At 38.7% G+C, this 15,638-nt stretch overlaps 1 protein-coding gene across 3 annotated transcripts in view; it reads right to left on the bottom strand.

Moving 5' to 3' along the window:
• Positions 1-1,925: 1,925 nt before the first annotated feature.
• Positions 1,926-15,638, bottom strand: part of FHOD3 (formin homology 2 domain containing 3) — a 372,998-nt gene continuing 359,285 nt past the window's right edge. For all 3 annotated transcript variants that reach the window (XM_058026115.1, XM_058026125.1, XM_058026134.1), the window contains one exon: positions 1,926-5,673. In XM_058026115.1, coding sequence (XP_057882098.1) covers positions 5,591-5,673 — 83 coding nt within the window. In that variant the 3' untranslated portion in view covers positions 1,926-5,590. The remainder of the gene's footprint in view (positions 5,674-15,638) is intronic.

The following is a 15,638-nucleotide window of genomic DNA, read 5'->3' as shown; positions in this document are numbered from 1 at the left end:
CATGGCACAGAAAAAAAAAAATAGGGTGTGATTGGATCTTTCCAGACAGTTAAGTGGGAAGAGTGGGGGGAGAAGAGGCAGATAAATATAAAATCCCCCCTAGTTTACACTAAACATGACACAGCTTCTGATGGATCAATACAAATGGTAGGTGAGCTTCGTGTGTAATAAAATCTTAAAAGAGTAATTCAAGTTCTTTATGAAATAGAACAGAAACAAAAATGCATTTTCATGGACAATTAAATTTAACACAGAATGAATTCACCTAAAATGAGAAAACAACAAACAAATCCAAAAACTCAACCAAAAGAACCTGTAGATAATATCTCTGACCATGCATGGCTTGTTTTTTAAATTACAATTCACAGAATAACACTGCTGGAGAGCCTATTTTACACTATGCTACACAGAACATGGAAAAACATGAGTAGTGACATTTACACAATTTTACATTATTTCTCCTTTGTCTAAGAAACACATCCTTTTCTACTTTACATTTTTTTACAATTCCCAGCTCACAAAAAAAGGACACTATATGCGCAAAGACAGTCTTTAAAAAGGAGAAATGTATCCAATGCTACAAATAAACCTTTTCTTTCACAGAAGCCTCTGTATTAGATAGTGATTAAACAAAAAATATCTCTATCTGCCACTCAATGTGAAATGGGACTAATTAGATTTTTTGGTTTTTTTGGCATAAACATCAAACTATACATCTCTGAAACTCCTGGCTATGTAACTATTAAACTGTTTGCCAAAAACTTCCTGGGGTTTCACATCTTTCACATCTGAAATGCCAATTGAGCCAGTTGCTGCCCCAGTTGAAGCAAAGAAAGGTGGGCCTTACATGCTGTTCAAGTGTTTGTGAATGATTTTCAGTGGTTGCCTAAACCAAGCATTTTCTCATTCAAAAACCATTTCAGTTTATTTTCTTTCAGAGCCTGTAAGTACCTGACAGTTTTTCCTCCAGAGGAACATCAACATTTGTATCCCTTCCAGCTTAAACAAGTGTTTCTTGCATCCTGCTGCTGCAAGCACAGAGCCACCATCCGATTGTGTCCCAGGGTCAGGCTGCCCACCAGTGCACACTGAGCCTGCCTTGAAGGTAATGGGAGGATTGGAACATGTGCAGTGAGCTACAGGAGTGAAAAGGAGAGAGGAATATGCTCCTGCTTCTGCCTAACACCATGTCCCTGTGCATCCTTTGGATAGAGGCAGGCAGTGCATGCGCCTGTCCATGAGCTGCAGTGGAAGGAGGAAGGATGAAGGAAGTGAAACTGGTGGGCTGGCACTTTGTTCCCATTTCATCTCTGTGAAATCAAAGCATTGCAATAGCCACAGCTGCACAGTGAACCTGAACACAGACTGCTGCCCTCAGCCACACATTGTGGACAGCCACTGGCTGTGGTTACATCCCCAGGGAGGCTGCTGCAGGGCAGATGCCTGACAGAAGGAACCATTGCTGCACCTGCAATGGCATTGTGCCCCTGGGGGTTGTGGTGGTTGTTGAAATCCTCAATGTAACTTCTCAATAGCTTTTAGTGTTAGCCAGGGTACATTTAGAGCACAGCACACCAGGGATTTAAGGTGCTGTCCTGTAGAACCTTACAGAAGGTCCTTGCTGTTCACTCACATCATGACTGACTCAAAATTTCTGTTAAATCGGGACAATAACTCATACCTTGATATTCACATGTGAGTATCTATTACACTAAAGTCAAATTCTTGTTTATCTACAAAACTGATGTGTTATTTTGCTGACAGAATCAACCAGTGAAAAGATTCACTGAAAAATGGTGTCAAAAGAGAAAAAAAAAAGTATTTTTAAAATCATGTTTGAAGCTACTTCCAGTATTTAAGGGAGAAAGAAAGACCCTCACTAAACCACCTTTTTTTTTTTGTTGATTTTGGATTCCGGACAAGGGGCTATAAAACATCTGGAATCCATGAATCTGGTGCCTGGCCTGACTGAAGAGTGAAGAGCGATGAATTTAACTTTTGTGAGGGATCATTTACTCTCGAGTGTGGCACACAAGCATTCCCTGGGGGTTTCTTCACTGCAACTGCTACTGAGCGTTGTCTCCACTTGGGAGTGAGATTATAGAAAGCATTTGCATGCAGTCTGCTTTTAAACATTAAGTGAGATGAAAGAAAATTAGGATAGCTTCCCTTTGGAGGTAATTTCATGTGCTAAAGCTTACCTCAGCAGCCAGATCAGGAAGGCTTTATGGTGGCAGTCAAGCAGACACAGTGCTCTGGGCACTGCATCTGCAGCTGACTGTATCTATTGGAAAGGAAAGAGAGGTAGTTATTATGGCTGCAAGTGTTTAAAAACAGCCTTCATGGATCTCTGAGTGAGAAATGGGAACATGTGTTACTACACTGTGTATCCAAGATTTTTATATTTGTCAGAAACCAATCCATATCTCACACAAAACTTGTCTTAAAACAAGTGTTACATCCTTATGGTGAGTTCTTCCAACGATGGAAGGGCAGGCAGTAGCTCAAAACCTGAAGATTATAACCTCCCTAGGCAGAGGGAGGCATACAGATATAATGAATTCCTCCACTTCATCTGGAATCTACTAGTTAGATGAAGGGGAAGAAATGTTATTTCCACAGTCAGGGCATGCTGGCACTCTGGAGGAAATACTGCCCCCTTACAGATTAGTCAGTCTTTTTTATCAGGAACCAAAATGGAAATCTCTCCTATAGTTACTGGGCTACACTGAGTCTGATCATCTTGTTACAATAAATGGTGAGGACAGTGGAATTTATCTGACTGTATACTAGTGCATAAACAAGACCAAGTTATTCCTCAGAAAAGTTGCTATCAGTTTTACAGATAGAGAGCACAAACTGAAAAACGAATGCCATGGAAGAACAGAAAAGGAAGAATCTGCTTCACATGCAAGACACATCCAGAGAATCTGAAAGAAACCACCATTTTTTCCCACCGAACCTATCCCAACCTCTATTATTCCCCATATATAATATTCTCCTTGGTAAGAAGCATATAAACTTTTGCACAATTTAGAAAATACATCTGACCAACCATTAGGAATTCACCAGCGTTGGTATGTCTCAGAGACAGATGCCGTACTATGCTTAAATGAAACACAAATTTGTTCCCTGTTAGAAAGTGGCCACCAATAGCCCAGTGGTCACCAATTATGCACATTCAGCATATTTTAATTAAAATATTATTTTTGAAGGACTTGTTTGATTTTCTCCCTCCATCAAATATAGGATCTTTGACAGCATAAATGTGCTTCGTTGCATGTTTGGTTTTTTATCACTTAGCAAGTAGGACAGTCCAACATGACCATTTACATTCAGGGTGTCTTCCTCTTGTTTCAGACTTCAAACACCTCCACGAACCCCCATTACCTTCAGTTCTTTGTTCTAAACATCCTTAAGCAAGATTTTAAAAGTCCATAGTGGTGAGCAGCACATAAAGATCCACTTCAAAATCCAGATGCTCAAAGGTCTTGCCTGTTTCACAGTGAAATTAGTTATATGCCATTTCTGTTTCCTAACCAGCTTCTTCCTTTCCATAGCCCTCATATACACAACATATTGTATTGATTAACCAACTACTGCCTCCTGTCTACTTGTAAAATTGGCTTTTTAACAAATTAAGGGGAAAACCACATCAAACTCAATGCTGTTCTTAAGAACCATTGTTCATTAGTGACTTTTTATTCCATGGGAGATTCAAGGCATCGGCAGATAAAGAATGAAATGTTACAATCAAGAGGGTGGACAGCATAGGTAGGATGTTCAGCCACAGGTCTCCCTGCAGTGTTGCCAGCTGCCTGGCTCTGCCATCACTTGGATGCTGTGCTCAATGCAATGTGATGGATGACCATGGTTTCAGAGGTTTATTGTGTTTGGTTCAACTCTCTTGAACAATCTCCACTGACTATCCTGTTCTTAAAGAGAGCAGAGTAGAATAACCTGAAGTACCTACCTAGCCTGGGTGCCAAAAGTAACATTGCTATGGCATTAGGACCCCAGCATAGACTATTATTTAACTCTATTTTCCAAGTGTGTTTTGCAGCCAAAATGGAACCCTGTTACCATGACTAAACTGCTGCAGCTTCTCAGTTAACCAGCTTGAACAAAGTCTCAGTTGTTACTGCTGTGCAGACATACCCTTAATCTTAGAGGCTAAGGCAATGGAAAGAGACAATCTTGTGCATCCTTGAGGATCTATTGGACATATACAGACTTTGGCTTAAGAAGTTCCCTTTATGTTATTGTTGTTTGCAGTTCTCTAAAATACTTCAGCACTGGCTGGGGTGACTGTTCAATTCTTCTTCACTGCTGTACATGTCCTCCACTTCAAGGCAGATGAGTTGACTAAAGGTTCTTCAAACACGCTGAGGGCAGTTATAAAAGTCTGTTATAAAACTGTGAGATAAGGGCAAAGATATTGGAGCTGTTTACTGTGGTACCTACTCCACTGGTATCAAGGATAATCACAAAAAACCAGTAAAGAACAGCAAAAACACAGCAGGCTTTTTAGCAGGGCTATTTCATATTCAGATTCATTAAATTGAAATAAAATCACCACCACATTATCTTGCAGCAGAGAAAAGCAGCATGAAGGGCACAGGCAAGTGAACAAAACTTCTTGATCTTAGCATTCAAATGCACTTATCGAGTATGTAAAATTGCTGACACAGATCTCTCTGAAACTGTACAAATGCAGAGTACAACCACAGCTCAGGAAGAGGGGGGAATTGTGTTCTCTCCTCTGTGTGCATGCTGCTATGTACAGTGTGGGTGTGCATTAATGCACATGAATTCAGGATCCTAAACTCTCCATTGTATTGCAGGCCATGGCCTGCCCCACAGGGTGAATCACACTGAACAACACTGAGTTCCTGCAAAAAAGACATTCTTTTCCTCCTGTCCAGGTGGAACAGTAAGGCCCCACAGTGAAAATCATGGTCCAGCTGGCTTCAGCAAAAGCATGATTTCACACCATGACTGCATATGTACAGATACATGCACACATGTCCACACATTCATTCTGTACATATACAAAGGTACACATACATTTTTACATTCTTTGGAGGCAAAATAATAAAATACCCAACAAACCACAGGGTTGCACAGACTGTGCATCTTTGCTTAATGAATCTGCTTGAGGGAAATATGTGTTGCTGTAACAGGAGTTATTTTGCCTCTTTAAGGACTGTTCCTTGCATTGACAAAACACCATACATTTACAATGACTAAAACAGGGCACAAGGAAAGCCAACATAAACACAGCTCACATAATGACAGATAACTTAGAGAGCCCCCTCCTACCCACATGAGGAGAAGAAGAAGCCATGTGCTTTCACTTAGGAACACTCAAATGCTTCCTCAGTTACCGTCTGGATGTCATGCTGAGCTGTGGCACACCCTTCTTCTGCCCTGGATGTGGGGTTTTGCTTTTGTTGCTTACTGAAATTGAACTAAGAGAGGAAGGGATGTTGGGAGCAGCAGAGGAGGCTGGCAGTCCAATGCCACGCTGAAGGGGTGTCAGCCTGTGTGCTTCAGATGATCGGCTCTTCTTGTGGCCACCTCTGGGATGTCAAACCTGCATCTCAGAAGTGCTGATGAGGCCCAGTGCTTTGGCTTCTTCTGGTGTTAGCCCACTCTTTAGTGTCCTTCTCACTGCACAGTCGTGAGTTCCAAAAGCAGACAAAACAAAAAAAAAAAAACAGAAAAAACCCAAACAAAACAAAACAAAGCAAAAAACAAAAAACAACAGAGAAAATACAAAAAATTAGAATCAGTAATTACACAAGATTTTCAGCGGAAAAATCCCCTGTTAACATGCAAGCTCAATCAAATCAAAAGTTTCTATCTATTTAGGGCCTCAAGTTCAGAAACACAAATGCCCTATGCCAAACTCATGGGAGCATCAACATTAACTCCAAACAGTCAGGCAAAAATACATTTGTCATTTGACATTTAGTCAACAAAAAGTCTTAAGGAAAAATACCCCAGCTTTTTAAGAATTTTTTTCTCTGAAATTGTATCAGTTGATTTTCAGTCCATAGCAAGTATCATCTACCCTATTATTTTATAATTTCATAAGAATTTTTAAAAAGAGCTTTGGGATCTTTACAGGGACCTATTGAATTTATCACTGTTAAATCCTTTGACAATATTTTGATTTGTAAAACTCCCCCACCCCCCCCCAAGTTAAAAGATTATAAAAATAACTACTTTATAGTTGATTAAAATCATTAAAACAACTGTTTTCATACGTGCTCCCCTTTCTTTTATAATGTTCCCCCATCCTAGTGCCATTTGTGTCATCTTTGCTATTGGTAGTTTGCAGCATTTCAGCTGAATTTAAATGATAAATCTAAGCCAAAATCTTGTTTCTTAGTTTTCCATAGAGTGTTCTGAACACTAGCCCTGACAAGAGTTTTAAAATTTGTGATTGCCTTTTTTATTGAGAAACAAGTGACTGTGACTGCACACATTCAGCATCAGTGTCCTCCTAGTTTCACTGGTGCTTTGATTTTCAGGTGGATGGGCTTTAATTCAAGACACAAGTGGGGTGTTCATACTTTATTGTTCCTCAAGTGCAAAATGCACATTGAGAAGTTCAAGCTTCATGCAAAGCATAAACAGTGACTTAATACTGAACAGAATACATTTAGAGCCTAGAAACAGTGAACTATAGGGGAAATTAATCTTACAGAAACCAATTGCAAAGAGTGGTCAAGGAGCTCTCACATCATTTAGCACAATTAAGATCTCTCATTTAATGAGATATTCAGCCCATGTAACTGAAACTGGGTGGTCACACTCAAGGGTTGAACAGGAGAGAGAGAAGGGAATGGATTGGCATAGAAAACAAGGGGATAAGATAAAGGAAGAATATGGCATATCTGAACATTTGATACCATGCAGGTTGAATGAATGGGGTTTATTTCTGATTATCAAACCACTTTCATCAGATACTGAGGTCAATCAAATGAGCTGGGAATGCCACATTTCTAGTTCCTCCATTATCAAATCCTTACTTGTAAACATTTTTTCAAAGCTCACTCCTTTCTCCTAGATTATTTGTATTATTAAACACCACCAGGGGTCTGCATGACAGCTGTTTAGGATACCCAGTTTTTCCTACAGTACCGATCAGCAACATCTCCCAAGTTTACCAACACTTAGCTTAAAGCACAGCAAGGTCAAATGAAACTGCCAAAACTAAGTTTAAGAAAGACCAAAAAAGTACTACCAGGAGAGAAATAAACTTCAGAAAATGCTCTGGTCTCCTTGCCTTGGTAAACAACAGCCAACAGGACTTTTGAGTCAGTTTTTATCTCTGTCACTCTTTCTAGCTTCTCAGATTTGATATGCAAAATGTCCATGGTGATAAGTGGTAATTTCTAGACATAGGCTGTGGAAAACCTTAGGATCTTAATGTCTCAGTGAATCACCCAATGCTCATTTCTATATCAAAATGAACTGGTATCAGAAGTGGAGGAAAAAATCCAAGGAAGTTGCAGTAGAAACATTTCTTTCATATTAAACCCAAAGATTTCCCTGTGTATTTCACCTGCTTATCTACCTACTCTGCCTGTCCCCTGAATGCTTTTTTCTTTACCCTGTGTAACATCAACAGCCAAACATGGACCGCAGCTTGTTTGGCCACCAGATAACAATGTCATGCTAAAAAACACAGGGGACCAAACTTTCCCAGGGTGGCTATCTAGATGAAATTTTATCTTCCCACTGATGCAAAAATGAACTGGAAAACCAAATGTGGAATGAATTTCCATGTTTTAGACACTTCTGTGGAAGTGTGAAACCAAATGCATTCAGGACTGCTCCCACACATATCCCCAGCTCTCTCAGACCACAGTCAGTCAGTCAGTCAGTCAGTCATTCACTCACTCACTCACTCACTTACTCACTCACATTTTCAAGTTAAGCACAGTAACTACGGTAAAAAAAGCTATTTTTTTCTTGTCAGTCAGGAAGATAACAAATTGTTATTCCTATTTGTAAACATTTCACAGGAAATTATGTACTCTGGTAACACTGGTTAGGTATCAGACTAATCTAATTTCTGCTCTTATTAATGATAAGATAAATCTGGAACAACCTTTGTTAGGTCAGTACAATTGCTACTGCACAAATAATTGAGCTGAGAGTCTGTGTAACAACTGAAAGGAAAATGAGAGCCTCTGTAAATTCTACCAAGCAGGACACAGTTGCTAAATTCCTCCATCAGCCTGAGTGAGAGAATTACTAGTTTACTAGGAAAAGCCAAATGGATCTACAATAATATATAGGTTTCTTTGAAGCAAACTACAGGAGTTTATATTCAGAAACCATAATTAAGAGTTAAAATACCATGGTAGAAACCATCTTCATGGAAAAGCAAGTAGTCTTCTTTATGTTAAACAAGATAAGTTTCTGAATCTCCAGATGCCTACCTTCCAAACATACTAAAGTACTAGACTGATGTCTTTTTGTATCAACCCTTTAATGACTGAAGGAGAGAAATCCTGTATGTAGCAGGTGGTAAAGATGAGTGCCCTTTTCTGAGTTGGCTGTATGATTCACACAAGAAGTCTGAAGACCAATCTCACACTTGTATTTTTTGTGCCACTGTAAAACAAGTAGGAATGGCAATATTCAATGAATTGCTGGGACATATGCAGCTGTAATTAAACAAAACAATCCCAAGTTCTAACTTGGCTCTCCTTTAATACAGAGAACGATAACTTGGGTTTAAAATATTACAGGGACTTAAGCAGGAAATTTCCAGCAGGAAAAAAGAAAAAAAAAGAGGAAAAAAAGAAAGAGAGCTTCAAACAATGCAGAATTTTGTGGTCATAATGAGATTGTCAAGAAAATAATAAAAAGCAAAGATGTGAAGAATATTTTCAGTGACAGAATGATTCCCATAAAAACTGATGGCTACTGACTTGTATAAACTAAGCATGTGGGGCCAAATACTGCAATATACTGTGGCTACTGGCAAGATTAAAGCTGTCCACCATCAATAGGCAACTGGAAGGATAACAGCTGACAGAACCATGGTCCAGACTCAAATGAGGGAATTCTTAACCCTATAATGTAACAGGCCAGTATGACACAAATGAAGCCACTTAGTGTTTGAAGTATTATGTACTTAGGGAGATGAAAGTAGTTTAATAAAAGGTCTCTTTGTATAAAAATTGTATCTACTATGCAGAGATTACAATATATTTCCTCATTTGAAGATACAGTGGATGGGTGCAGCATACATAGTAATACAAGTTCCAGCCCCACTATTCTCTGCACTGATTTGTTGAATATAAAGGCTTGTGGGTGATGAAACCAGGAGAAGGCTGAGTTATCTACAGGAGCAAAAACTGCTGTGGGAGATGGGTGAACCTTGTCTTGACATTCTGTTACACAGATGTCCTCAGTCATTTGTCTATTTCCTCATAAAGCTTGGTAGGGTTCCTCTACCTTAGGTCATGAACATGTTCTGTCATCAAAACTGAATGCAGGGAGATGTTTTCCTTCCATGTTTTATAGAAAATGCAAAATTACATTTCTCAACCTAGGTCTTCACTCTCCCTGCTTCACTGAACTTTGTCATGTTTCTAACTGGACTAGACATAATATCTTGGCTTGTAAAACTCTTGGCCTGCTGCAGATCACATTAAACTGAGTTATGGAATGCATTTTGGAGGCAGTGACAATAAAAATAAGACTTTCAAATGACCTTTTAGGTTCTTTGAGCAATTTTTAAAACATTTGCTAAAGAAACATAACACAGAGAGAAAATAACTTTTACTCTTGTCACAAGCAAAGCCTGCTGAGATCCCATAACCAAGAAACTAAATGTTGTTTTTCTGGGGTTAGAGTGTATTATTAATAATGAAATCTAGAATTCTATTTGATATTCTGGCACAATGCAGTGTGCTTAGGATGAACTCAATGACTTTGACTGTTGGGTCAAAATCTACAGAGACATACAGCCCTTTCTTTATGCTGGAAAAGTTTTTAAAAAGAGTAATTCCTGAAGAATAACTTTTCTCTTGGTCAGAGAACATAATTACCTAGTGTTTGGTTGTTTCTTTTAAGAGCAAATAGCACTTCAAAATCCTCTCTCCATACTTTTCCTTTTTATTTTTTTTTTTAAGATTCAACAAAGAGTAGAGATCAGTCTGGCTGGCACCATTTGTACTTGCATTTGCAATGGCTTTTGGCATGTGTGTCTACATTTGTGTGAGTCACTTGTAAGGCAGATGTGACCATTCTCCTGCTCAGGCAGGAGAGTGCTATTCCTCAGAATAGCACTCAGAATGAGTGCTATTCCTGCTACAAAGATGTGGCAGCCACAGAACTTTGCCTTGGTCCCAGCTGCAAAGGTAAAGCAGCAAGTTGCTGATTTGGAATGAAGAAAATTCCATATGGTGTAAATTACACAGTGAGGACAGCAAAAAAGGCAGATTATAAGAGACAATACAGGCCAGCTCCATAATCTCATTTCATTAAATGTATTTTAGGTTATTTTTTCTGTTACCTATCCACATACAGCTTGCACTCTTAAGTCTATGTTTTCATATATTTACATTTAGCATATTGTTTTGGACTTTATTACAGTGAGTCCAGCAATGGCAATTTCCAACTCAAAAGTTCAATCCATACAGTCTTGTTCCTATTTTCTTATTTTAATCCTTGTCATATTTTTATGCCACAGTCTGTATAAGTTATGTTTAATTATGCATATATCATTGCTTAATATGAGTAAGCCTAAATGCTTCATAGAAATGCTGTAACATTTTGTGTAGCGATTTTCTTACAGAGATTTGTAGGTGAATTTTTGGAGTATATCACACACTTCTCTGATGAAGTACAGACAACTGAAATGTGGTCTTTGTCTGGGTCAGCCACATAGAAAGCTCTCAGAACCAACACACTGTTATGCATTATTATTCTGTAGTTTTGCTTTAAGTCCTGTCAGCACTTCACAGAGGGCACAAGTCTTTCCTAACAAGAAATCTAGTAGGTAACAACCACCTTTGGGTATTACTTATGGTGGCTGTGAGATAAAGAGGAGTCTAGCAGTGGGAAAGGACAAACTGGCACTTTATAAGGAAAGCTAAATTTGCTTTTTTCATCTCCAGGTGGCTTATATTATAGGGAACAAAAAGTAACATTGCTTTAGAGAACCTGGGCTGCATATGAAGAGCATATGTGTTTTCAAAGTAATATTTAACATGTAGTTGAAACTGTTAAAGTTTCTAACTTTATGTATTTCACAGATCATCATTTACACAGTCCCAACAGTAGGGCATAAAAGATTTAACTCCTTCCTTGAAAGACCTCTGTGACAAAATCCCCTTAATTTACATGAATTCCACTATGAAGAGTTACTACTAAAAGCAATCTTGCTGCCACCTCTTTCATAATTTCTCCACTTAACTCCACCAGTCAGAAGTGATTCCACTAATAACAGGTAAAGCATCAAGAGTATAAAGCTCACCAGAAACCAAGGCTGCATGACTGAGTATACAGTGAGTCATGACTGAGTCACTACACACTGTTTTCAAGACCAGACTGTGCATTAAATATGTACAGGTTGGAAAAAGACAGGAGATGGGATACAAAAAGCAAATAATCTATTGTAAATGCTTAAGGCCTGCAGCCTTTACCTTTTATTTGGAATTTTAAAATGACCCACTAAAGGTATTTATCAAGCTCTGAACACTGAGATGTCTCTTGGAGAGTGACTTGGCAGAGGAGTGTGACCAAGCTTGAGCACCTGGACTCTGCAGAATGCAAATTAATTATTCCCATTAGGAATCCACGCTGGGGAATAAAACAGTAAATGGCATCCTCTCTGTGAGCCCATCAGATGGAAAATAACTGTGATCAAAACAATCTTGTAAATTCACTGATCAGATGGTGTTATTCTGCTTAGAGAAAGCCACATATACATATATATATTTTCTTAATTTTTTGTTTCTTGGCCACAGTGCTGGGACAAGATAAATGCAAAATAGCTTTTTGTGAAACATGTTTCTTCTTCTTCTAGGAGAGACTTCCCTCCAAACACTGACACTCGTGTCCAAGCAAATCCCTGCCTTCCCAGCTCCTCCTGCTAATCTCCTTGGTGGCAGCAGAGGGCTCCCTTTGGCAGCTGTGGCGGCGCCCTGCTCCGGAACGCCACACGGGGGATGCTGTTTGTTTGCTGCACTCCTTCAGAAAGGCGGCATGAAAGCTGCCCTGCACCTCTCTGCCTTCTCTCCTTCTCAGATGAGGTGCTTTCCAGAAGAACTCAGTGATTTTTCCAGCCAGCAACTCACTGCCGCTGAGTTCTTACTAGGACTGATGTTTTACTAGAAAGACGTGATCTTTCAGGAAGGAAGGATGACAAAAATAAGGAATAAATTACTGACTGGAGAAGCATTTGCAACTTACTTTAATACCGAGAGAAAGCAAACAAAATACATATCCTATCAACTTTGGATTAATGGTGTGCAAATCAGCTATCCCCATTTTTTTAGACAGTTAAAACTTAGGTATCTTACTTTTGGGAATGAATCCTGTGACAAGAATTCAAAAGCCTTTCCTGTTAAAGATATCAATTAAAATGAAATCAGAGGACAATATAGATGAATTGACTGATGCAGTGAATGGCAAACTGACAAAAGTGAAAACAATTTGTATGTCCTATAAGATGCAAACAAATGGAGTAAGTATTCCTTCCTACAGAACTACAGTTGAAAAAGTAGCAAAACTGTGTAGCATAATGGTATTTATATAGAAAATGTCAATGCCAATATGCTGTGATCAGGGAACAGGAACAGCTTTTTTCCTACATATAATACTGATAGCACTTTATCAGCTGCTCATCTCCTGCAGGTTCCCCTGCATTACCTTCAGCTTGTTCTCTCCTGAAATTAAGGAAGTGCCACTTGGCTAAGAAGAGTTGGCCAGAGAGATTCCAGCACTTCTAAGTCCTTGTCTAGAAGCCCATGGGAAGTTGGTTCTCCCAATGTTGGAGACACGGCACAAGGATGGCCTGCCTATGCTGTCAGATCCTGGGGGGACACTGGCTTCCCCTGGACAGACACTTGTCCCATGAGGTGACAGCTACTCTAAAACCACCTGGGACCACCCATCTTAGCAGCAGTTTTCTCCTTGTTCCTGCACCACAACCCCTGTGCTTGGGTTGTAATGCACATGTACATGTGAATGTGTAGTGTTCCTATCTCTCTTCTCCCTGTGAAGTGAAATAAATAGGGATAAAAGATATGTAGCTTTTGTAAACATTGCATATTTAATTCTGACTTACCACATCAATGCAAAGACTTCTTGCCCCTTTTTCAGGTGATGTATTACAATAATACTGCCCAGTTTTAAGCAAATACTACAGTCCACAAATATCTAATAGTGGTACAGGAATCCAACATGAAGTTAAGGAATGGACATATTGGTGCAGCTAGGATAATTTGTTATGTGACCTCTATTAACAAAAAAAAAGAAAGAAAAAGCTATTTTAATCAGAAAGTTTGAGCCTAGGAGCACCAAAAGAAAAATTTCTATCAGAATAATACTCATTTTAGAAATGACTCACAGATTCCTCTAAAATAGTGAGTGGAAAATGAATTTAAGCCTCTTTCACAATCCATTTTTTAAACCAGCCTTTCAAAAACCCTTTTGTTTTGAAGGCTACAGTGATGTAGAATTGTACAGGATGATTGCAAGTTCCCTCTACATTGCTAGGATCAGGCAAACACTCTTGAGCAAACCCTGAGGTATGAGAGAAATGGTCTGAAACTCATGGAGACTGCCAACAAAATATGTAGGTACTATATATCTGAACATGCAAAAAGTAGAATGTCTACCCCTATCTGTCAAAATCAGGTATCTTAAAAAAAAGCTATTGAAAAACCCCACAATACACATTGTAAAGCAGAAACTGAACACTTTACAAATAAATGTGGGCCAAATTAGAAATGGTATTGACATCAATTAAAAGGGACAAAACTGAAAACACGGAACCAGCTATTCAGCCTCAAGAGTTAAATAAATTTATAGTTATCAAAACTCATGGCAAGTCCTATGGGTCACACAACTAATGGCTAATGGTTATGCAGCTGAACTGCAGATATGGTGGTACTTAAGGAAAGGTTGGACTTGATGAACTTGGAGGTCTCTTCCAACCTGAGTGATTCTGTGCTTCCATGATTCTGCCTCTCCTGTTTGTTCTCCTACAGCTGTTGATGTTGACCTCTGGCATAGATGAGCTAGGGGACTACAGAGGCCTCACCCTAATTAGATACATCAATTTCTAGAGCTTACGGTGCTCAACTGCATTTATTATTAGTCCATGAAGTGCTATTAATAATTTAAATTCATTGGGTTTGTTTTTATTTATTTTAGATCATGGAATTCTATTCTCCTACTTTTGCAAAGATATTTCCATCTTAAGGATGGAAGAATGTATTACTTAAAAGGCATCCAAGACTCAAGCTATCTTGGCATCTAATGGAGATAACCTTCCAGCTGCCAGAGCTCTAAGTGCTTTATCTCATATTCTATTTTTATTCAATAATTACATTTTTTTAAACCATGTACAGGCTTTTGAAGGCTCAGTACTTTCTGTAGGAACAAACAGACTTTGATACTGAATACCATCAGTCATACATTTACTTTTTCTAAATGCAAAGAATGGTTCCTAAATATGCATCACTAACTAGATTACTCTGCCCCATACTCTAACTCCTGATAGGATCCAGCTACACAAATCCTAAATAATTAATTGCAAATTCAAAGTGATGTTGTTTGCCTTTAAAGCATTTTATACAGTCTTTCTTCTTGCAAGGTTTTCATTTTTTTAAAAGTATAATTTCCATTAACTCCTGCTTTTAGTCAGGCTATAAATACCAGAAGAACAGTCTCCCTCCTGGTATTTTGGCACTTCTGTACATTTTCAAAGCCAGAAAATGTAAGTGAAGAGACATGAAACTGAAAAATAATGAAAATTACAAAGAAAATATGAAGAAAAAGTTAAACAATGCACCCTATGAATGCTCAACAAAAAATATGAACCTTTGGATTCAAATAGTGTCCCATGTAGTACTTTGTTTGCTTACAACATGTTTATTCCAAAGCAGCACTGCATGTGGTACTAAAACTTGTCTAAAGCTGGCCTCCATGCCTGGCCCTTTGGCACAGCTCTTTCCCACATTTCAGCACCTGATGGCACCAGGCTGATTCCTATTTCACTTTTACAGTATGAATAACCTGACCTAGGATGTTCTGTAGTTAAATTTAATCCACCAGCCCTGAGTTTACTTGTTCAGGATTCAGGTAAACTTGACACAATTCCTATGTCCACCTACTCGAGTGGCACCTCAGACCCATTTCTGTATCATGATTTGTAAGTATTTGCTACTCCCTGCAAGCCATTACACAAATAAATAATAAATCCTTATGAGATGTTTCCATACCTCAAAGGTCTGTCATTATTAGGCTGGCACATGATTTCAAAGCCTGATAAAAGAACAAGGCATTATCATGTCTCTCTTTTTTTAAACATCACAAATCAGTTTGATCATGTTATCTCACCTAAATATTAAATTACATTGTGATTCAATTATTAT

The sequence above is a fragment of the Melospiza georgiana genome, chromosome 1 (genome assembly GCF_028018845.1).
Source record: "Melospiza georgiana isolate bMelGeo1 chromosome 1, bMelGeo1.pri, whole genome shotgun sequence".
NCBI lineage: Eukaryota > Metazoa > Chordata > Aves > Passeriformes > Passerellidae > Melospiza > Melospiza georgiana.
This window is presented reverse-complemented; position numbering and strand designations above follow the sequence as displayed.